The sequence below is a fragment of the Mobula birostris genome, chromosome 1 (genome assembly GCF_030028105.1).
Source record: "Mobula birostris isolate sMobBir1 chromosome 1, sMobBir1.hap1, whole genome shotgun sequence".
Classification (NCBI taxonomy): Eukaryota; Metazoa; Chordata; class Chondrichthyes; order Myliobatiformes; family Myliobatidae; genus Mobula; species Mobula birostris.
In genome coordinates this window covers 76,801,975-76,826,880 of record NC_092370.1, presented here as the reverse complement: position 1 = coordinate 76,826,880, position 24,906 = coordinate 76,801,975, and the positions used below count along the sequence as shown (strand labels likewise).

General features: G+C 46.9%; 1 protein-coding gene across 7 annotated transcripts in view; it reads left to right on the top strand.

The window, feature by feature from the left end:
• Window positions 1-24,906, top strand: part of LOC140197538 (zinc finger protein 521-like) — a 484,469-nt gene that overhangs the window by 192,690 nt on the left and 266,873 nt on the right. For all 7 annotated transcript variants that reach the window (XM_072257613.1, XM_072257621.1, XM_072257604.1 and 4 more), the window contains one exon: window positions 336-3,826. In XM_072257613.1, coding sequence (XP_072113714.1) covers window positions 336-3,826 — 3,491 coding nt within the window. The remainder of the gene's footprint in view (window positions 1-335; window positions 3,827-24,906) is intronic.

Genomic DNA, 24,906 nt, shown 5'->3' with positions numbered 1-24,906 from the left:
AATTTCCTGCAGTCAAGGATGTCAACCTGAAATATCAACTGCCTACATCCCGTCACAAATGCTGCCTTACCTACAAGCATTGTAATACCTTTTAATTAACTACGCTCATTAATTCAAACGTAGAACAGTACAGCACCAGGACTGGCCCTTCGGCCCACAACGTCTGTGCATACCATGATGCCGATCTAACTAATCCTGTCTGCCTGCATGTGTCCCTATGCACCTTAAATATACACAGCGGGCTGAGATGATGGTGGGAGGGGTAGGGGGTCACAAGTGTAGCGGGGATGAACAGTAACGCACACTGACCACCCTCTCTTCTCTCTCCCTTGCAGATGGCCCAGATGTGGAGGATGACCCCTCGTGCTCATGGCCCCCCTCCTCCCCGTCCAGCAAGGACCAGGGCTCGCCGAACCACGGTGAGGGTCTGGAGGTGGGCGAGGAAGAGGGCGGCGCCGGACTGCCCTACCCCTGCCAGTTCTGCGACAAGTCCTTCAGCCGGCTGGGCTTCCTGAAACATCACGAGCAGACGCACGGGGACAAGCTGCCTTTCCGCTGCACCTTCTGCAGCCGCCTCTTCAAGCACAAGCGCAGCCGCGACCGCCACCTCAAGCTCCACACTGGGGACAAGAAGTACCACTGCAGCGAGTGCGAGGCCGCCTTCTCCCGCAGTGACCACCTCAAGATCCACCTCAAGACCCACGCCTCCAGCAAGCCGTACCGCTGCCCCGTCTGCCGTCGCGGCTTCCTCACCCCCAGCTCCCTCAGTGGCCACATGCAGGTTCACGAGAAGCCCCGGGGCGGGTCTTCCCCTCCTCCCTCTGCTCCCTCCTCCACCTCCTCTTCCTCCTCCTGCTCCGCTGCCGCCCTCTCCCGGCTGGACGGCTGCTGGAGGCCGCCGGAGAGCCGGAAGTGCAGCCGGTGCGAGGAGGGCTTCGACCTGCCTGAGGAGCTGCAGCGGCACATCGGGGAATGCCACCCCGAGCGCTCGCCCTCCGAGGAGGACGGCGGGGTTGGGAGCGTGGTCCTGGCCCCCGCGCCTGGCTCCGGCCCCGCCCTCCAGTGCGCCTGCTGCTCCGAGCCCTTCGCCGAGGAGGGGGCGCTGCTGGCCCACGCCGGCCGCGCCCACGGCCGCGACCAGCCGCCGCGCTGCGGCCTCTGCGCCCAGCGCCTCCTCTCCGCCGAGGAGCTGCGGGCCCACCTGGACGCCCACCGGCGGGCGGAGGCCGCCGGCAGCCGCAGCCCCTCGGTGGTGACCCTGGGCTATGCTTCCGTCTCCAGCACCACGCCCGACTCCAATCTGTCGGCCGACAGCTGCTCCGCCGTGCCCGACGGGGGCAACCCCGCTCCCCAGCCTCAGCCCCAGCCGCTACTGCTGCTGCCCAGGCAGCGGAGCAGGAAGAGGGGGTCGCAGTCAGCGCCAGAAGGGGCGGGCCCCCTCCTCAAGCGGCCGCGGGAGAGCTACAGCTGCGCACACTGCGCCCAGCGGGCCTTCAGCAGCCTGCCCGTCCTGCAGGCCCACCTGAAGGCTGCACACCTGGACCAGCCTGAGCAGCTGCACCCCTGCCAGCTCTGCCTGGAGAGCCTGCCCTCCCTCCTCAACCTGCATGAGCACCTGCGACAGGCCCACGGCGGTGAGGCGGAGCAGGCCCTCCCCCCGGCGCCGGCCGCCATCGCCACCGCCGGTGGGGGTGGCTCCTCCTCACCCTCCCCTTTCCCCTGCAACTTCTGCTCGGAGGCACCGGCCGATCTGAACAGCCTGCAGGAGCACATCCGTCGCTGCCATAGCCTGGCCGCTGGACAACCCCCTTCCAAGGGCAGCAACGCCTTCTTCTGCCCCCACTGCCTGATGGGCTTCCTGACGGAGGCCTCGCTGGAGGATCACGCCCGGCGTTCCCACTCCCAGGCCACGCCGGCCCCCAGCCTCGACTCGCCCTCACTCCTCGCCGCCACCGCGCCCCACCAGGAGCCTCTGCTGGAGGTCTACTCCTGCCCCTACTGCACCAACTCGCCCGTGTTCAGCAGCGTGCCCCGGCTCAACAAGCACGTGAAGGAGAACCACAAGAACGTGCCGTTGGCCCTGGCCTACGACAACGGTAGCCGCAGATCAAGCCCTGCCTCACCTGAGCAGGGGGGCCCCATCAAGGCAGGCCAGGGGGGGTCCCAGCTCCCGGGTGAGTACACCTGCAGCCAGTGCGGCGCCAAGTTCGCATCGCCAGATGGCTTCCAGGCGCACCTGAAGACGCACCTGGGCACCGTCCAGAGGAAGCTGGCCTGCCCGCAGTGCAGCAAGGAGCTGCCGTCCCACGAGGCGCTCCTCAAGCACGTTACCGTCCACTTCACGGTCACCTCCACCTACTACATCTGCGAGAGCTGCGACAAGCAGTTCACCTCCGTCGACGACCTGCAGAAGCACCTGCTGGACATGCACACCTTCATCTTCTTCCGCTGCACCCTGTGCCAGGAGATCTTCGACTCCAAGGTCTCGGTCCAGCTGCACCTGGCTGTCAAGCACAGCAACGAGAAGAAGGTGTACCGCTGCACCTCCTGCAACTGGGACTTTGCCGGCGAGGCTGAACTGCAGCTGCACGTCAAGCTGAACCACCTGGAGCACCGCGGCAAAGTGCACCGCTGCATCTTCTGCGGCGAGGTCTTCGGCACGGAGGTGGAGCTGCAGTGCCACGTCACCAGCCACAGCAAGAAGTACAACTGCAAGTTCTGCAGCAAGGCCTTCCACGCCATTATCCTGCTGGAGAAGCACCTGCGCGAGAAGCACTGCGTCTTCGAGGGCCGGGGGCCAGCCTGCGCCGCCAACGGGGCCTCCGAGCCGCTGCACAAGGAGGATGAGGAGGCAGCGGCGACAGCAGCTGAGCTGCAGACCATCCTGGCCAACCACCGGGAGGCCCAGAGCAGCCGGGACGGCAGCGAGGAGGACCTGGACGGGGCAGAGACCATGTACGCCTGCGACATCTGCGGGGCGGCCTACACCATGGAGTCGCTCCTGCAGAACCACCAGCTCCGGGACCACAACATCCGGCCGGGAGAGAGCGCCATGGTCCGGCAGAAGGCCGAGCTGATCAAGGGCAGCCACAAGTGCGACGTCTGCTCCCGGACCTTCTTCTCGGAGGGTGGGCTGAGGGAGCACGCCCAGACCCACCTGGGCCCGGTCAAGCACTACATGTGCCCCATCTGCGGCGAGCGGTTCCCCTCCCTCCTCACTCTCACCGAGCACAAGGTGACGCACAGCAAGAGCCTGGACACCGGTACCTGCCGCATCTGCAAGATGCCACTGCAGTCGGAGGAGCAGTTCCTGGAGCACTGCCAGATGCACCCTGACCTCAGGAACTCCCTGACCGGTTTCCGGTGCGTGGTCTGCATGCAGACCGTCACCTCCACACTGGAGCTGAAGATCCACGGGACCTTCCACATGCAGAAGACGGGCGGCGCCCCGGGGGGGCAGCAGGCCCAGCGGGGGCAGCCCCTGCCCAAGCTTTACAAGTGTGCTTCTTGCCTACAGGAGTTCCGCTGCAAGCAGGACCTGGTGAAGCTGGATATCAACGGGCTACCCTACGGACTGTGCGCCTCCTGTGTGGGTGGCAGCGGCGGCGGGGGAGGCGGGAAGCGGACCAGCACCCCTCCCGCCGGCCCCGAGGGGGTGCTGTCCCAGAGCCGCTGCGTCAACTGCAACGTGAAGTTCGAGAGCGAGGGCGAGCTGAGGAGCCACACCCTGTCCGCCCACCCGGAGCCGGCACCTGACGGCCCCAGGCGCCCCAAGACACCCCAGGTCTCTCCCCTGTCCAAGGTCAGCCCGCCGCAGCCGGAAGAGGTAATGGCGAGGGGGAAACACGGGGCGGGTTACAGGGCTGCAGGGTGCAGGAAGGGCATGGGGACTTTGGTTGTGGTGCAGGAGAAGTTCACTGGAATGCTGCCGGGCTTGGAGGGTGTGAGCTGTAAGGAGAGGCATGGAGGCAGGTCCTTTGGCCAGATGGTTCTAAGCTGACCAGTCTCCATCTACTGCCCTTCCATAGGGTCACAGAGTCAAACGGCATGGGAACCGGCCCTTCAGACCGACTCATCCACACTAATGAAGATTCCCTGTTGAATCTGCTTCACTCTCCTGTCATAGGATCGTAGCATGGAAAATGGCCTTTTGCTCAACTGCTCCATGCTGGCCAAGATTGAAATTGGTTTGCCATTGTCACATGTACCAAGCTACAGTTAAAAGCTGGTCTTGCATACTATTCAGACAGAGCAAATCATTACACAGAGCATCGAGGGTAGAACAAGGTAAAACAATAACAGAATGCAGAGTAAAATGTTACAGTTACAGAGAAAGTGAATTGAGGATAGGCAATACAATACATTACAGTATGAGATTAGACAATGAGAATAGAATCAGGTTTATCACCAGCATGTGTCGTGAAATTTGTTAACTTAGTAGCAGCAGTTCAATGCAATACATAATATAGAAGAAATCAATCAATCAATTGCAGTATATGTATATTGAATAGGTTAAAATCATGCAAAAACAGAAATAATATATATTAAAAAAGTGAGGTAGTGTTCACAGGTTCAATGTCCATTTAGGAATTGGATGACAGAGGGGAAGAAGCTGTTCCTGAATCGCTGAGTGTGTGTCTTCAGGCTTCTGTATCTCCTGCCTGATGGTAACAGTGAGAAAAGGGCATGCCCTGGGTGCTGGAGGCCCTCAATAATGGACACTGCCATTCTGAGACACCGCTTCCTGAAGATGTCCTGGCTGCTTTGTAGGCTAGTACTCAAGATGGAACCCAAGAGTGATTGTGAGGTCAAGAGTCTGTCTTATTGTACTAGAGAGCCATTCAATAGTCTAATAACAGCAAGGGTGCAGCTGGTTTTGAACATGCTGCCTTGTGATTTTATGCTTTTGCATGGCACTCTGTATAGCTTTTTACTGGTGCTCCGGTTGCCATTGCCCTGCAGACAAGAGTTCCATGGGGACGGACGGGAACCAGAGCTCCAGAACAGAGAGTGGAGTGGCTGTGCAGAAAGATGTTGTTAAGCCTACATACAAGGTCAGGATTCAAAAGGTCAAGCATGTGGGACTAATGTCCTGAGATGAGTTTATTTCAATGTGAGGGGTATTGTCGGAAAGGCAGCAGACCTTAGGGCATGGATCAGCAAGTGGAATTATGACATTGTAGCCATTGGTGAGACTTGGTTGCAGGAGGGGCAGGACTGGCAGATCAGTGTTTTGGAGTTCCATTGTTTTAGATGTGAGAGAGTGGTCCCAATGAGGGAGTGCGATACTACATCTCCTATGAGGGAAATGCTGAAGGGGGAAGGGTGGCATTACTAGTCAAGGAAAATGTCACGGCTGTGCTCAGACAGGATAGGCTGAAGAGCTCATCTAGTGAGGCTTTATGGATAGAACTGAGGATTAAGAAAGGTATGACCACGTTAATGGACTTATATTACAGACCGCAGCATTTAGAGGAGCTAATTTGTAAAAATTGCACGCTGTTACCAGAAACATGAAGTTGTGATAGTAGATGACTTTAACTTTCCACATATTGACTGGGACTCCCATTCTGTAAAAGGACTGGATGGGAGCGATTTTGCCAAATGTGTTCAGGAAAGTTGCGTCAACCAGTACATAGAAGTCCCAACTAAAGAGTGAGATACTAGATCTCCTGTTAGGGGATGAGACAGGGCAGTTGACAGAAGTTTGTGTAGGGGAACACTTTGCATCTACTGACCATAATCCTATTAGTTTCAAGGTAATTATGGAAAAAGACAGGTCTGGTCCTTGGTTTGAGATTCTAAATTGGAGAAGGGCCAATTGTGATGGTATCAGAAAGGATCTAGCAAGTGTGGATTGGAACATGTTGTTTTCTGGCAAAGGTGTACTTGGTAAGTGGGAGGCCTTCAAAAGTGAAATTTTGAGAGTAGAGATTATATGTTCCTGTCAGAATAAAAGATCTGATAGATTCCCTGTCAGATTTAGGGAAACTTGGTTTTTGAGAGATATTGAGGCCCTGGTTAAGAAAAAGAAGAAGGTGCAGAGCAAGTATCGGCAAACAGAAATAAATGAGGTACTTGAGGAGTATAAGAAATACAAGAGAACACTTAAGAATGAAATCAGGAGGGCTAAAAGAAGACATGAGGTTCATGTAGCAGACAAGCTGAAGGAGAATCCTGGTGGCTTCCATAGATATATTGTATTAAGAGCAAAAAGAATAGCAAGGACAAAATTGGTTCTCTGAAAGATCAGAGTGGTAGTCTATACACGGAGCTGAAAGAGATGTGGGAGATCTTAAATGAATTTCTTTGCATCTGTATTTACTTGGGAGATGGACACAAAGTCTATAGATGTGAGGCAATTCAACAGCGAGGTTATGGAAACTATACAGATTACAGAGGAGGAGACAAATTAAATCCCCAGATTCTGACAATGTGTTCCCTTCTACCCTGTGGGAGGCTAGTACAAAAATTGCAAGGGCCGTAGCAGAGGTATTTAGAACATCCATAGACACAGATGAGGTGCTGGGTTTTTTGTTTAAGAAACGCTCTAAGAATAAACCAAAATTATAGGCTGGCGAGCCTGACATCAGTAGTGGGAAAGCTACAGAGAGGTATTCTAAGGGTCTGGATATACAAGTATTTGGATAGACACAGACTGATTAGGGATAATCAGCATGACTTTGTTCATGGTAAGTCGTGTCTAACCAATCTTACAGAGTTTTTCTGAGGAAGTTACCAAGAAAGCTAATAAAGGTGAGGCAGTGGATGTTGTCTACATGAACTTTAGCAAGGTCTTTCACAAGGTCCCACGTGGGAGGTTGATCAAGATGGTTCAGTCGCTTAGCATTCAAGATGAGGTAATAGGTTGGATTAAACATTGGTTTTGTGGAGTGGTTGTAGATGATTGCCTCTTTGATTGGAGGTCTATGTTGCAGGAATCGGTGCTGAGTCTAATGTCATCTATATCAATGATCTGGATGATAACGTTGTACACTGGATCAGCAAATTTGCAGATAACACCAAGACTAGGGGTGCAGTCAATAGCAAGGAAGATTATCAAATCCGCAACAGGATTTAGACCAGCTGGTGAAATGGACTGAAAAATAGCAGATGGAATTTAATGCAAACAACTGGGAGGATTTACACTTTGGGAGGACCAACCAGGGTACCGTAGGTCTTACATTGTAGGACACTGAGGAGTGTGGTAGATCAGAGATACCTGGGAATACAGATACCTAATTCCTTGAAACAGGGCGATAGGGTTGTAAAGAAAAGAAAGCTTTTGGCACATTGGCCTTCATAGGTCAACGTACTGAGTACAGGAGTTGGGATGTAATGTTGAAATTGTATAAGCGAAGACTCATTTGAGTATTACGTGCAGTTTTGGTTACCTACCTACCGGAAAGATGTAAATAAAATTGAAAGAATGGAGAGAAAATTTACAAGCATGTTTCTGGAACTGGAGGGCCTGAGTTATACAGAAAGATTGGGTGAGTACTTTATTCCCTAGTACATAGAAGATTGCGGGGAGATTTGACAGAGATATACAGTTAGGAGAGGTATGGATAGGGTAAATGCAAGCAGACTTTTTCCACTACAATGATGCCACTTTCAAGGAATTATGTAGCTGTGTTCCCAGATCCCTCTGTTCTACTGCATTCCTCAGTATCCTACAGGGTGAGGCTACAATTATAGGTCATGGGTTAAGGGTGAAAGGTGACATCTTAAGGGGAACATGAGGAGAACTTTCTTCGTTCAGAAGATGGTGAGAGTGTGGAACGAGCTGCCAATGCAGGTAGTGGATGTGAGATTGACCTCAACATTTATGGAAATTTGGATAGGTACGTGGATGGGATGGCTATGGTCCAGGTGCAGGTGGACGGGAGCAAGCATATTAACGGTTCAGCACAGACTAGATGGAACGAAGGGCCTGTTTCTGTGCTGTAGTGTTCTATGATTCTATGACTCTAAGTGTCTTCTTCCAGATGGGAGGGGAGAGAAGACAGAATATCTGGGGTGGGTAGGAGCTTTGATTATGCTGGCTGTTTTCTAAATGTAGAGATGTGGACATTATGTAATCAGAAGGGATTATTTTTGTCAAGCATTTAATTGCTAGTTTAATTAGCTTAGCACCAAATTATAGGCTGAAGGGGCTTTTCTCATGCAGTATTGTTCTATGCTCTAGAATTAGGCCATTCAGGCTCATCAATTCTGCTGCACCTTCAGTCATGGCTAATTTCTCAACCCTTACCAATCAAGAATCAATCAATTTGTGCCTTAGAATACACAATTCACTGTGGCAACAAATTCCACAGATTCACTATCCTCTATCTGAAAGAATTCCTCCTCATCTCAGTTCTAAAGGGACATCCTTTATTCTGTGTGCCCTAGCCTCCTAGATCCTAGACCCTCCTACTGATGGAAGTATCCTCTCCATGTCCATTCTATCCTGGCCTTTCAGTGTAAGGGAGGTTTCAAAGAGATTCCACCTCCTGCCCATCCTTCTGAATTCCATGAGGTTGAAGCCCGGAAGCATCAAACACTTCTCATTTTTTTTTAGCATTTCATTCAGTGTGATAGAGCACTACAGCACAGAAAAAAAGCCCCTTCGGGCCATCTATTCTATGCCAAAATATTATTCCACCTCGAACCATCGACCCACACGCACCTGGACCATAGGCCTCTATACCTCTCCTCTCCATGTACTTATCCAAACTTCTCTTTAATGCTGTAATCAAGCCCACATCAAGTAATTCCTCTGGCACCTCATTTCACACTGTCACCACCCTTTGAATGAAGTTCCCCCTCATATTTCCTTTAAACATTTCACCTTTCACCCTTAACCCTTCTGGTCTCATCCAACCTCAGTGGAAAAAGCCTGCTTGCATTTACCCTATATACTGTATACTCCTCCTAATTTTACATGTCTGTATCAAATCTCCCCTCACCTCCTATGACCTAGGGAATGAAACCCTAACCTATTCAATCTTTTCCTATAACTGAGATCCTCAAATTCTGGCAACATCCTTGTAAATTTTCTCTGTATTCTTTCAATCTTATTGATATCTTTCCTGATATAGTTGACTGGAACTGCACACAATACTCCGAATTAGGCCTCACCAATGTTTTAAACAACTTCAATATAACATCCCAACTGCTATTATCAGTACTTTGATTTATGAAGGCGAATGTGCCAAAAGCTTTCTTTACAACCCTATCTACCTCTAACACCACTTTCAAGGAATTATAGATCTGTATTCCCAGGTCCCTCTGTTCTACTACACCAATCAGTTCACTACGGCTCACTGTGTAAGTCCTACCCTGGTTTATACTCCCAAAGTGCAATACCTCATACTTAGCTGCATTAAATTCCACCTGCCATTTTCCAGCCCATTTTTACAGCTGATCCAGACCCTGTAGCAAGCTTTGACAATCTACACACAAATCTTATTGTCAACCGCAAATTTGCTGATCCAATATACCACATTATCATCCAGATCTTTGATATAGATGACAAACAGGAACAGAACTAGCACCGATCCCTGTGGCACATCACTAGTCACAGGCCTCCAGTCACAGGGAACCATCTACTACCACTCCCTGGCTTCTCCTGTGAAGCCAAATTCTAATCCATTTTACTACCTGATCCTGAATGCAAAGTAACTGAGCCATCCTTGCATGTGGGACCTTGTCAAAGGCTTTGCTAAAGTCCATGCAGATAGCATGCACTGCCCTGCCTTCATCTACATTTCTGTTAACTTCCTTGAAAAACTCTGTAAGATTGGTTAGATATGATCTACCTCACACAAAACCATGTTGACTATTTCTAACCAATCCTTGTCTATCTAAATACGAATATATATCAAGTTCCCTAGAATACCTACCAAAAACTTATCCACTATTAATGTCAGGCTCACCAGCCTATAATTTCCCTGCTTATTCTCAGAGTCTTTCTTAAACAGTGGAACAACGTTAGCTATCCTGTGCCTCTCCAGCACCTCACCTTAGGTCACTTTAAATATCTCTGCTAAGGCCCCTGGAATTTCTGCACTAACCTCCAACAAGGTCTGTGAAAACACCTTGTCAGGCCTTGGGGACGTATTCTGTATAGGGTTCATGACCTCACTGCTGTTTTGCCTCACTTCTGTAGACTCTGTGTCCATCTCCTCAATAAATACAGATGCAAAAAAATCCATTAAAGATCTCCCCCATCTCTTTTGGCTCCATGCATAGATGACCACTCTGATCTTCAAGAGGACCAATTTTGTCCCTTGCTATTCCTTTCCTCTTAATACAATATTTCTGCACAAGATATTGGGATTCTCCTTCAACTTGTCTTCTAGAGCAACCTCATGCCTTCAGGTTTCCTTCTCAAGCGTTCTGCCAGCTGTACTCTTTTCAATAGCTGCTTGGCCTGCTGAGTTCCTCCAGTATTTTGTGTGTGTTTCCTGCATTCCTTATACTCCTTAATTGTCTGTCTATACCTGCTATGCACATACTTCTTCTTAACCAGGGCCTTAATATCCCTCAAAAACAATGTTTCGCCTTTTATTGTAATAGGAAAATACAAATTCTGTACTCTCAAGATTTCACTTTTGAAGGCCTCCCACGTACCAATTACACCTTTGCCAGAAAACAACATGTTTTCCACACTTGCCAGATCATTTCTGATTTAATCAAAATCGGTTTTTCTCCAATTAGAATCACAACCCAAGAGCCAGATGTATCCTTTTCCGTAATTACCTAGTAACTAATAGCATTTTGATCACTAGATGCTAAGTGTTCCCCTACACAAACTTCGTCACCTGCCCTGCCTCATTCCCCAAAGGGAGATCTAGTATTGTATCCTCTCTAGTTGGGATTAGATTCCTGGGATCGTTATTGTTGAACAGAGAACCCTACAAAAGGTAGTGGATTCAGCTGAGTACATCATGGGTAAAGCCGTCCCAGCCACTAAGCACATCTACATGAAACGCTGTCGCAGGAAAGCAGCATCCTTCATCAGAGATCCTCACTAGTCAAGCCATACTCTTTTCTAGCTGCTGCCATCTGGTAGAAGGTACAAGAGCTTCAGGACTCACACTACCAGGTTCCTAGAACAGTTATTACCCCTCAACCATCAGGCTCCTGAACAAAGGGGATAACTACAATCACTTGCCCATCCTTTGAGATGTTCCCACAACCAACTTTGAGGACTCTTTATGTTCTTGTTATTTATTGCTGTTTATTTATATTTGCATTTTCACAGTTTGTTGTCTTATGCACTCTAGTTGATCTTTCATTGATCCTGTTATAGTTACTATTCTATAGATTTGCTGAGTATGCCTGCAGGAAAATGAATCTCAGGGTTATATATAGTGACATATATGTGCTTTGATAATTTACTTTGAGCTCCTCTAGACCCTCTCCTGGAACAAGTCAAATTTACTGTCATCTGCACAGATATGCCGAGGTACAGGTCCAATGAAGAAGTTGCTTGCAGCGTCATCTCATGCACGTAGTTAAAGACAACACACAGGGCATAAACTAGACACATGGGGGGGGGGGGGGGGAGCGGATGGAGAAGAAGTAGTTGTGATGATCAAGAATTATCTTTGGATTGAAAGAGACTGAGTGGAGTTTTAGATTGTGTATCAGATTTAACGGGGCAGATCCCTACCCCTCAGCAATAATTGAGGGTTTAAGTTGGTGGAAGATTAAGTGGTGTCAATTGATTTATTGTCATGTGCACAGGTATGATGAAGTAAAGGGACAACGAAAAGCTTGCAGACACGTAGATTAAGACTGCACACTGAAAATAAATTATACCAGGCACTGAAGGAAAAGACTATGTAAATATAAAACTAGACATTAGTGCAAAAAACAAAGACAAAGGCAAGCCCACGGCAGTTAAAGATGAGAAAATCCGCAGATCCTGGAAATCTAAGTAACACACACAAAATGCTAGAGGAACTTGAAGAGTTCTATCCTGTTCAGTTTCTCCAACATTTTGCGTGTGTTCCATGGTTGTTAGTGCAAGAGATTCCAAGCTATTCTATTGCTGAGGTAGATTTAGGGTTGTGCAAGTCAGTTTAGGAACCTGATGGTTGCAGGGAAGTAGCTGTTCCTACTCCTGGTGTTGTTTCACTTCAGGCTTCTGTACATTGCCTCACCAGAAGAAAGAATGCAAGTAAGTTTTTATGCAAACAGTAAAGCTCTGGGCAATTTATTTATAGAATGCAAGAGTTAAGAAGTTGCCTCCAACTTCTGTTGAGTCTTGGACAGACCACACTGGCAACCCCATACACAATTCCAGCCTCCGTATCCCATGATTCAACCACACTGAGAACACTGTACACAGTTCAAGTCTCTATAACCCTGGGCTAGACCGCATTTGGAGCACTGTGCAGTTCCAGTCTCTGTAGCACATGGCTAGACCACATTGGGAGTACCGTGTGCAGTTCCAGTCTCCGTATTACTGGATGAGAATACACTGGGAGCATTGTACATGGTTCAGATCTCCATGTCCCATAGTCAGATCACACTGGGAACACATGCATACCTCCAGTCTCTGTTTACTACAGTCAGACCACAGTGGAAACACCGCACACAGTTTTGCTCTCCAAATTCCTCGCATAGATCATACACCATACACAGTTACAGTCTCCTCATTCCTGAGTCAGACCTCACTTGGAAAACCATGCACAGTTCTGATCTCCATACCCTGTGGTTAGACTACACTCAGAATACTCTGCAGTATACAGGTTTCTGTCTGCACTGTAATTTGAAAGCAGATTGCAGGTCAGGCGCTCAGCATATGTGAGCTTTTGATGGATTAGGCGTTATTGAATGAGAGGTACTTACTGTTTGTATCAACTATGAAAAAGCAGTATCTAGTTCTGAAACTGACTGTAGGTTCCTCTGAAGTTTCAAGAATAGAGAACAGTCTGAGGTGCAAATACCTGTAACATGTTTGATCAGTGGAGGACTTCTCCAGACCGTATCCACCCTTGTGGAAGGAATAAACAGATGCCATCACAGCCTGACCATCACTGATAAATGTGGAGTTTACTCCCACAGGGTGAAGTGGGAATGTGGAGCTTACTCAGGATGAAGTGGGAACATGGAGAGGTGGGAATGTGGAGCTTAGTCCCACAGGGAGAGATGGGAATGTGGGGCTCACTCCCACAGAAAGACAAATTATAGAAACTGAGAAACACAGAAGTATACTGTAGAATAGTACAGTGTAGTATAGGTCCTTTGGCCCATGATGTGCTAACCTTTAACCTACTTCAAGATCAATCTAATGCTTCCCTCCCCCATAGCCCCTTCATTTTATTTTCACCCATGTGCCTATCCATGAGAAGTTTAAATCTCCCTAACATCAGGAGTAAGTTTTTTATGCAAGAGAGTGGTGAGTACATGGAATGGGCTGCCGGCGGTGGTGGTGGAGTAGATACAATCGGGTCTTTTAAGAGACTCCTGGATAGGTACATGGAGCATAGAAAAATAGAGGGCTATGGGTAACCCGAGGTAATTTCTAAAGTAAGGACATGTTCGGCGAAGCATTGTGGGCCAAAGGGCCTGTATTGTGCTGTAGTTTTTCTATGTATCTTCCTCTACCACCTCCCCAGGACTCTATGCCTCTACTAACCACAAGCACCGAGTGCGTTCCACGCTCTCACCCTTCTGTGTAATGAAATACTACCTCTCAGACATCCCCCAGTACTTTCCTCCAATCACCTTCAAATTGTACCCTCTTGTATTAGCCATTTCTACCTTGGGGAGAAAGGCACTGGTGTCCAATCTATCAATGCCTCTTCTCATCTTATCCACCACTTAGCCAATCACCACTTATCCTTCTTCACTCTAAAGAGAGGAGGCCTGTGCATGTAAGCCATGCTCTCTAATCCAGGCAGCATCCTGGCAAATCTCCTCTGCACTCTCTCAAAAGCTTCTACATAAAGGTGACCAGAACGGAACACAATGTATCATTATTATGTATATTCAAGAGAGAATTAGGCACTGTTCTTTAGTCTGGAAGACTGCGAAGGAAGCTGGAACAGGGGAATTGGGATTAGCATTGAATTGGTTTATTGTTATCACATGTACCAAAATAGAGTGAAAAGTTTGTCTTGCATACTGTTCATATAAATCAAATCAGTACACATAATAAGGTAGATTGTGAGGTCAAGAGTCCATCTTATTGTACCAATCAACCATTCAGTCATCGTATTACTGCTGGAGAGAAGCTGTCCTTGAGCCTGGCTGTAAATGCCATCAGGCTTTTATATCTTCTGCCTGAAAATGTCCAGAGTGAGTTGGGGGGGCGGGCAGGGTTTGACTATACTGGTTGCTTTACTGAGGCACCAAGAAAGGCATACAGAGTCCATGAAGGGGAGACTGGTTTCCGTGAAATGCTCAGCTATGTCCACAGCTCTCTGCAGTTTCTTGCAATTATGGCCTTCCCAAGCTGTGATATATCCGGAAAGGGTGCTCCCTATGGTGCGTCAATAGACATTGGGGTGGGTCAAAGGAGACATACCAAATATCTTTAGCCTCTTGAGTGGCTTGTGTTTCCATTATTTTTGTTTGGCTAAAAAAATTTAATGCACATCTCCAAACGCTGAAAGCCATTGCTGCCTTGTTATACACAATATCTGCAGTGGCACTACATGAACAGTCTACTCAGTGGAAATCTGTTGCTCCACTTGATGTGGAAATCTGATTTGCTGCAGTTGTGCGATTGCTTGCCAAACCGGGATTAGGACATAAGGATGTGTGATGGTGGAGGTTTATCAGCATTGTTGTAATTAGATCACTTAGAAGAATACCTTTCAGGAGATGAGGAGATAATGGAGGTTGAGTCAAAGAAATCTTTAAAAGACATTTACAGACATTTAAATAGGCAAGAGACAAACACATTATCCCCGTATCTCTTTAAACCTTTCCTATCGTGTACTGGAGCCATCCAAATGAGTTTTAAACACTGATTATACGCACCACTATCACTTCCTCTGGCAGCTTACTCCATAGACCCTTGCCTCCCAAATCCTCTTTCCTCTTTCTTTCCCCTCTCACCTTAAATCTACACGATTCTACAGTATATATAAACTAGAATGCCTAAGACTTTTGCATACTGTCATAGTAATTTTATGTATTGCACTGTACTGCTACCGCAAAATAAAACAAACTTCATGGCATATGCAAGTGATGATAAACCGGATTCTGATACGTGTTTCTATTAAGGACTGAGAGTGGGAAGGCGAATCATGGCTGAAAAAAGGGGAAGGGGGGACATTCTGCAATGATCAGTGAACCGACTGTTTGTAATCAGTTGACCTTGCCTGGTGTCTCAGGGCTGGGTGTGTCTGCACCCGCACCACCCTCCACCCCGGCACTCCTCCTCTGCCACCAGTCGCATACTCCTTCTGCGGCGCTCCACCCTCACTAACCTTTGCTCCCGCCAGATTTACAAACTTGCTCTCTGCTCCACGTTAACAAATACAAGACTGCATTATCAGGCCCCCTAACTGTGACTATATGTGTCCAAGACTTCTGCGCAGTACCGTGTGCCCTCTGGTTTTAGACTCCCCAGCTTAAAACCTCACCGTATCGATGCCCCTCACGGTTTCATAAACCCCTAAAAGTTCACCTGTCAGCCTCCTATACTCTAGGAGATAAATAAAAGAGCAATCTATCCAGCCTCTCCTTATAACTCAAGCCCTCCGGTCACAGTAGCGTTTTCATGAATCTTTTCTGCACTCACTCCAGCTGAATGACAACCTTCCTCTAGCTGGTTGACCAGAACTGTGCATAATACTCTGAGTATGGTCTCACCAATGTCCTGTACAGTGTAAATAACTACATGTCTTTCTTTAACAGTCAGGGTTATTTTGAAGGTAAAACCAAGGGCACATGTGCATTTCCAAGGCATATTTAACATCCCTTTCAGCACGCCCCAAGGCGCTCCCTCTTCACCTCTGAAGTATTTTCAAAGGGCCATTCGCTGTTGTAAAGCAAGAACCACAATGGTCGCTGAGGGAGGATGTGAAGGAGCAGGGAACCAGTGGAGCGGGAGAGTTGATACTTTATATTAATTTTCAGATTTTCCCTGTCAAGTGACATTCATTGGGAATTAAAATTTATCAGCTTGAGAGCTACAAGCTGTCTTTGTGTAATTTAGGAATATCTAGGCCTTAGAAGGAGCACAGCTTGCTTGCAGGACCCTATAGGATTGTGAGGAGGGTTCTCCGGAACACTGAGGTATTTTTGGATATTGGATAGAATTGATGTTGTAAGATGAATATATTCAGTCTTTTTCTCAGGGCTGCTAAATCAAGAACTAGAGGGCATAGGTTTAAGGTGTGAGGGGAAAGATCTCATACAAAGGGTGGTATCTGTGTGGAATGAGCTGCCAGAGGAAGCGGTTTCGGCAGGTACAATAACAACTTTTAAAAAGACGCTTGGACAGGTACATGGGACAGTCATGGACTTGCTCGGGTGCAGCACCTGGGTTGGCATGGACCAGTTGGGCTGTAGAGCCTATTTCCGTGCTGTGTGACTCTATGACTCGGAGGCAGGGGCCTCTCAGATAAAGGATTAAAACTGGCAGGCCTTTCAGCGTGTAATTATTCCACGACTGTATAAGAGGCCATTCGGTCTGTCACATCTGTGCACACAGGGCAATCCCACCAAGGCTGTTTCACTGAGATCCGTCCTTCCTGACCGTTCCGCCAACTACCAGCTGCTTGCCATCCTCCTACGCTCTTGGGGTAATTTATAGTGGTCAGTTAACCCAGCAACCCACACATCCGCAGCGCCTGGGGGAGTTCTGCCCATTCCCAAACCCTAGTCGTTCCTGTTTCTGCTGCACAGCTTATGTTCTGATGGGCAGACTGAGCCACAGGGCTGTGTAATGGGGAAAAATGTTAGAGGGAGATATACTCTCCAGACATTAGTTAATGTTTAATTTATGTTTTTAGTGGAATGCTGCTTACATGATGCTCTGTGCTTGTGATGCTGCTGCAAGTGAGTTTTCCATTGCATCTTGTGCACACATGTACACGTGCAAGCGGTAATAAACTCAACTTCGACGTGTTTCCAGAAAAATCTGCTTCAGCCCATCAAGTTTATCACAGTCAGAATCTGGTTTCATATCTCTGGCACATGTTGTGCAATTTGCTCTTTTTCAGCAGCAGTACATTGCAATACATAATAATAAAAGCTATAAATTACAATAAGTACTCTCTCTGTGTGTATATATACACACACACACAAAATTAAATTAGTGCTGTGTTGGTGCGTGGCCAAGTGGTTAAGGTGTTCATCTACTGACTTGAAGGTCGCTAGTTCGAGCCTTGGCTGAGGCTGCATGTGTGTCCTTGAGCAAAGCAGTTAACCACACATTGCTCTGCCACGACACCGGTGCCAAGCTGTATGGGTCCTAATGCTCTTCCCTTGGACAGCATCGGTGGTGTGGACAGGGGAGACTTGCAGCATGGACAACTGCTGGTCTTCCATACAACCTTGCCCAGGCCTGCGCCCTGGAAACCTTGTAAGGTGCAAATCCATGGTCTCATGAGACTAACGGATGCCAATAAAAATTAGTGCAAAGAGTAAGGGAAAAAAAGTACTGATGAAGTGTTCATGAGTTCATTGTCCATTCAGAGATCTGATGACAGAGAGGAAAGCTGTTCCTGAAATGTTGTGTGTGTGCATTCGGGCTCCTGTACCTCCTCTTTGATGGTAGCAGTCAGAAGCAGGCATGTCCTGGGTGATGGGCTTCTTAATGATGGCTGCTACTTTTCTGACCGCAGGATGGCTCAGCGTGAAATCTGTTTCAAATAGAGGTTGCTAAGATCTTGAGGAGTAAGAATTTCCAAGCTTTTGGAGATAAGGCAGGAGAATAGGGTTGTGAGGGAAAACTTAATCAGCCATGGTGAAAAAATGGAAGGCTATGTGGAGGGAAGCGTTAGATTGAACTTGGAGTAAATTCAAGATCAGAACAATATTGTGAACCAAAGGGCCTCTACAAACTGCGCTGTTCTATGTTCTATGAATTGTCGCACAGACTCGATGGGCAGAATGGCCTAATTCTGCCCCTGCATATTATGGTCTTTAGGTCTTATTGGTCTCTTAAAACAAGGAATTTTTTCACTCAACGTTGGAACATGAGACAAAAATAAACCAATTCCAGACAAATCCCACATTCCCATCAACTCACCCAGACTATCCCCGCATTCCCATCTTCACCCAGACAAATCCCACATTCTCATCTTCACCCAGACTATTCCCACATTCCCATCTTCACCCAGACAAATCCCACATTCCCATCAACTCACCCAGACTATCCCCACATTCCCATCTTCACACAGAGAAATCCCACATTCCCATCAACTCTCCCAGACTATTCCCCACATTCCCATCTTCACCCAGACTATCCCCACATTGAGGGTTAGTGGCTGGACGTCTGAATGGAGGCAAAGTGTAATCAACTATATGACCATAAGACATCAGAACAGAATTAGGCTATTCAGCCGGTCGAGTCTACTCTGCCATTCCATCATGGCTGATTTATTTTTCCTCTCAACCCCATTCTTCTGCCTTCTCCTCGTAACCTTCATTGCCCTGATTAATCAAGAACCTCTCAACCTCAGCTTTAAATACACCCAATGATCTGGACTCCACAGCCATCTGTGGCAATGAATTACACAGGTTCACCATTCTCTGGATAAAGATATTGCTCCTCATGTCTGTTCTAAAGGGAAGTTTTTGTATTCTGAGGCTGTGCATTCTGGTCCTACGTTCCCCCATTATAGGAAACATTCTCTCCACATTCCACTTTATCTAGACCTTTCAGTATTCGATGAGCTTCAGTGAAAACCCCCCCCTCATTCTTCTAAACGTCAGCAAGTACAGACCTAGAGGCATCAAACGCTCCTCATACATTAACCCTTTCTTTCCAGGGATCGTTCTCAGGAACCTCCTCTGAACCTTCTCCAATGCCACCATATCCTTCCTTAAATAATGGGCCTAAAGCTATTCACAATACGGTCAGATCAATGCCTTATAAAGCCTCAGCATTACATTCTTTCTTTTACATTCTAGTACTCTCACAGAGGACTAGGATGAAAATGCAAGGAAATGTTCTGCATAGGACATAGAACCATAGAGGAACAGATCCTTTGGCCCATCATGACTATGCCAAACACGGTGCTAAATTAAACTAAATCCATTTTGAATTTTTTCAGCATCTCTGTCCCTCCATTCCCTGCATATTCATTAGACTATCTAAAAGCCTCTTACAACATTCCTGTTGTATCTGCCTCCTGCAGCACCCTTGGCAGGTTCATTCCAGGTACCCACCGCTCTCTGTGCAAAAAAACATAACCAGCACATCTCCTTTGAATTTCCCCCCTATCACCTTAAACTTGTGTTCTCTGGAATTTGACATTTCTGTCCCCGGGAAAAAAGTGGACTATCAATGCCACCGATTTCATAAACCTCTAAAAGGTCTGCCCTCCGCCTCCAGCACTTCAGGGTAAACAACCCAGGTTTGTCCATACCCTCTAATGCAGGCAGCATCCTGGTGAAACTCTTCTGCACCCTCTCAAATCCTCCAGATCGTTTTTCTTATTGCCTTTGGAGGAGTGAGAAAAGGTTTATGGTACCAAGAGTTGCATGAGGAGTGGAGATGCAGCTCAGGCATAGTTTATGGAATTATTTCATATTATATTTTTCTTACGACTCAGAAGGAGGCCATTTGGCCCATTGACTCTATGCTGGTTGTCAGTCCTATCCCATTTATGCCTTTCTATGTAACTCAATCTCTCTCTCACAACTTTCAACTCTCCACTCTCGTTCTCCTGCTACCGATTACACTGGGCAGTTACCCTAACCTTCACATCTTTGGGATGTGGGGGGAAACGGGAGTATACAGGCGGGAAGGGGTTCACAGGGTCAAGGAAGGACATGCAAATTCCACAGAGACAGCCCCAAAGGTCAGGATCGCACCTGGGTCTCTGGAGCTGAGAGACATCAGCACTACCAGCTGTGGCACTGCCCCTTCTTGCTCCTCACTGCCTGAATGTGGATAGAATTGAAGTTGTGTTTGCTCCATGGAAACCTCAAGGTAGAGTAGCAGCTCCTCACCAAATGTGTTGTAAATTATAAACGGGTGTATTATTGTCACATTTACTGAGGTGCAGTATATTACATGCCATCCATATGCATCACTTAATTAGAGATGAAGTTACTTAAAGCAGTGTTTGATAGGTTCCTGATGTGTATAGGCATCAAACATTATAGAGAGAAGGCGGGAGAATGAGGTTGAGACGGAAAGTAAATCAGTTGTGATTGAATGGCAGAGTAGATTTGATGGACTGAATGACCTAATTCTGCTCCTATTTTTATGGTCTTACATCACAACAGTGCATTGAGGTAGTACAAGGATAAAGCAACAACAGAATGCAGAATAAAGTGTGACGGAAAGTGTAGCACAGGTAGACAATAAGGGGCAAGATCATAACAAGATGGATTGTGTGGTCAAAAGTCCATCTTACCATACTTAGGTACTAATGAACGCCACTTGGGCTTCCAGCGGGTACAGGTATCAATTTTAACTGATGCTTTGATGACAAATTCTGCCATCTTCATCAGGGATGACGTCTGGGCATGTCTACCACCAGACTAGACATGCCCAGGCATCATCCCTGATGAAGATGGCAGAGCTTGTCCTAGAAACGTTGGTCAAAGTCAATACCTGTACCCGGCTGGAAGCTCGAGAAGAGTTATTTGCTGGGAAAGCACTAGATTTTGTAAATCTTGGGTACTGTTCAATATTCTGATAACAGCGGGATAGAAGCTGTCCTTGAGTATGGTGGTACATGCTTTAAGGCTTTTGGATCTTCTGCCTGTTGTGGAAGGAAGTCCTTGTGCAAGATTACCTGAAGGTTAATTTGCAGGTTGAGTTGATGGTTGAGAGAACCAAAATATAAAGGCAAGGATGTAATTCTGAGGCTTTATAAGGCACTGGTGAGGCCTTATCTGGGAGTATTGTGAGCCGTTTTGGCCCCTTATCTAAGGAAGGATGTGCTGACTTTGGAGAGGAGTCAAAGGAGATTCACAGAAATTATTCCAGGATTTAAAGTCTTATTATAAGAGGAGCGTGTGATGGCTCTGGGCCTCTACTCAGTGGAATTCAGAAGAATAAGGGAGGATCTCCTTGAAACCTATTGAACGTTGAAAGGCCTTGATAGAGTGGATGTTTCCTATATGGTGGGGGAATCTAAGACCAGAAGACACAGCTCCAGAATAGAGGGAATTCCATTTAGAATGGAGATTAGGAGGAATTTTATTAGCCAGAGAATATTGAATCTGTGGAATTCCTGTCCACAGTTGGCTGTGGCGGCCAAGTCTTTATGTATATTTAAGGAAGAGGTTGATTAGTCAGGGCATGAAGGGATACAGGGAGAAGGCAGGAGACTGGGGCTGAGAGGAAAATGGATCAGCCATGATGAAATGGTGGAGCAGACCTGATGGGCCAAATAGCCTACTTCTGCTCCTATATCTTATGGTCTTATGGGCTTATGAAAGAAGAGTAAGTGTCTTGGGTGCATGAAGTCTTTGATTTTGTTGGCTGTTTTACCAAGGCATTGGAAAGTCTAGATAGAGTCCATGGAGCGGAGGGCAGTTTCTGTGATGTGCTGAGCTGTGTCCACAATTCTCTGCGGTTTGTTTTGGACTTGGTCAGAGCGGTTGCCACACCAAATTGTAATGCACCCAGGCAGTACGCTTTCTATGGTGCATCAATAAAGATTAGTGTGTGTCGTTGGGGACATGCCAGATTGCATTTGAGCGAGCGTGATTATAATAGGGTTTCCTTCTTTCATTGCTCCCCACCCCCACCTCCACTCCCATCAGGCAGAATGAGTTGCATCCACCACTGATGATAAATAAACAGTTTATTTCTGCAATGCAAAATGTGATTAAATTGAATCATTTGAGTTTCCCAGAAGGTCTTCAGTCTTTGACATTTATATGCAACTGGAAATTTTGCACAGTGTTTTAATTTGTTGTGGGCAGTCTCCAGCTGCCTTTGGTCCCAGTGCAAGGACTGACCTGTTTCATCTCTCCCAGCCTCTCGTCATTATGTGCAGAATTTGAATCTGATCCAGATCAATGGAATTTTACACATCTGTCCCGAACCATTGCTTGAAAGATTGAAATGAAATCTACAGAGTCTCTTGTGTTAATGAAATTCCAGTCCCCTGTTAGACAAGAAACAAGAGGCTCTTTCTTACAAGGCATAGAAAGGTACCATTCGATCCATCAAGCCTGTACCAGCTCTCTAATCATTCCACTCACTTAAGAATGCAAGAAAATAAGAACAGAAGTAAGCCACTTGGCCCCTCAAGCCAACCATTTTGTTCAATATGTTCATGACTGATCTATGCTCTCCTGTGCCAGTTCCCCATAACCCTCAATTCCTCGATCTTTGAAATATTTATCTCCACCTTAACTATGTCTAATGATCTGGCTTCCACCATGCTCGAGGAATCAGAATCATAGAATCATAGAAAGATAGAAAACCTGTAGCACAATACAGGCCCTTTGGCCCACAAAGCTGTACTGAACATGTTCTTACCTGAGAAATTACCTAGGGTTACCTATAGCCCTCTGTTTTTCTGAGCTCCATATACCTGTTCAGGAGTCTCTTAAAAGACCCTATTGTATCCGCCTCCACCAACGTCGCCGGCAGCCCATTCCACGCACTCACCACTCTCTGCATAAAAAAACTTACCCCTGACATCTCCTCTGTATCTACTTCCAAGCACCTTAAAATGGTGCCCTCTCGTGCTAGCCATTTCAGCCCTGGGAAAAAGCCTCTGACTATCCACACGATCAATACCTCTCATCATCTTATACACCTCTAGCAGGTCACCTCTCATCCTCCGTCGCTCCAAGGAGAAAAGGCCAAGTTCACTCAACCTATTCTCATACGGTATGCTCCCCAATCCAGGCAACATCCTTGTAAATCTCCTCTGCACCCTTTCTGTGGTTTCCACATCCTTCCTGTAGTGAGGCGACCAGAACTGAGCACAGTACTCCAAATGGGGTCTGACCATGGTCCTATATAGCTTCAACAATTACCTCTCGGCTCCTAAATTCAATCCCATGATTGATGAAGGCCAATGCACCGTATGCTTTCTTAACCACAGAGTCACCCTGCGTGGTAGCTTCGAGCGTCCTGTGGACTCGGACCCCAAGATCCCTCTGATCCTCCACACCGCCAAGAGTCTTACCATTAATACTATATTCTGCCATCATATTTGACCTACCAAAATGTACCACCTCTCACTTATCTGGGTTGAACTCCACCTGCCACTTCTCAGCCCATTTTTGCATCCTATCAATGTCTCGCTGTAACCTCTGACATTATCCACAACACCTCCAACCTAATCGTATATTATTGCTGATATATGCTATGAAATTTGATATTTTATGGCAGCGGTACTGTACAAGGCATAAAAATTACTGTTATGTTACAAAAATAAATAAATAAATAAATGGTGTAAAAGACAAATGTTGAGGTAGTGATCATGTATCACTTAGAAAGCCAATGGTGGAGTGGAAGAAGCTGTCTTGCATTGTTGTCTATTTGTCTATGAGTCTTCAGGCTCATGTACCTCCTCCCTGGTAGTCAGTAGTAAGGAGAGGGAATGTCCCAGATGGTGAGGGTCCTCAGTGATGGATGCCATCTTGAGGTACCTAACCTTCAAGATGATCTCAATGGCGGAAAGGGTTGTGCCCTGGGTAAACAACCCTCCACAGCCTCGTGCATTGGAACTTCTGAAATGAAACCAGTCAAAATGCTCTCCACTGTACATTTGCAAGTATCTTTGGTGACATTCCAAATCTCCTCAAACTGAAGAAGAGCCGTTGGCTTACCTTTGTGATCACATGAATGTGTTGGCCCAGAATAGATCCCCTGAGATGATAAGTAATTCCAAAGATTCCTCACCCACTGAGAGAAGCAATTTCTGTGCACCATGGTTTTAACTGACCGTCCCCTTACTTTATAAGTTTGTTGGTTTGTTTGTGACTCTCCTATGGTGGAGACGTCTCACCAATTATTCTGTCAATCTCCTTAGGGTTTTAACTAAAAACAGAAAATGCTGTAAACCCTCAGCAGGTAGGTTTGCATCTGTGAGAAGAGAAAAAAGAGTCAATATTTCAGGTCAAAGACCCTTCATCAGATCCCCTCAGCATCCTATTTACTGGAATAACATCACCCCACCCCATTTTCTTAAACAGCAAGGATACAGATGCTTGCTCATTACCCACAGTCCTGCAGATTTTCAGATGCAGAAGGTAGAACTACTGTCTCGCAGTCCAGAGATGCAGATTTCATCTCGACCTCTGCCACTGTCTGTGTAGATATTTCATGTTTTTCCTGTGATGTGTTTCTGTGCTTTGTGACATGACTCTACAAGGTATCCACTTCCTTGCTGTTTCCTGGAGTGCCTCATCCAAACATGTCTGGATAGTAAAAGAAAAATTCAGGAATTGTGAAGAGAGAAGTTGGAGTGGAACAGATTGGAGAGTTCTATCAAAGGGAATTGTCACAGGGAAAGGAAAAAGTTTCTCTTGCCTACCGGTCAGACAGATCACATCATTACATGTGCACTGAGAACAGCTTCCTCTCCTTTACCATTAGGTTTCTGAATAGTTCATGAACCCAGGAGCACCACCTTTATTAACATTGTAATTTGCAGTAATTGTTAAGTCTTGCATCTACTGCTGCCACAGAACAACAGATTTCACGACATATATCAGTGATAATAAACCCAATTCAGATTCTGAAACACTAACAGAATGCAGAATAAAGTGCAGCAGTGCAGATAAACAATAAGGTACAAT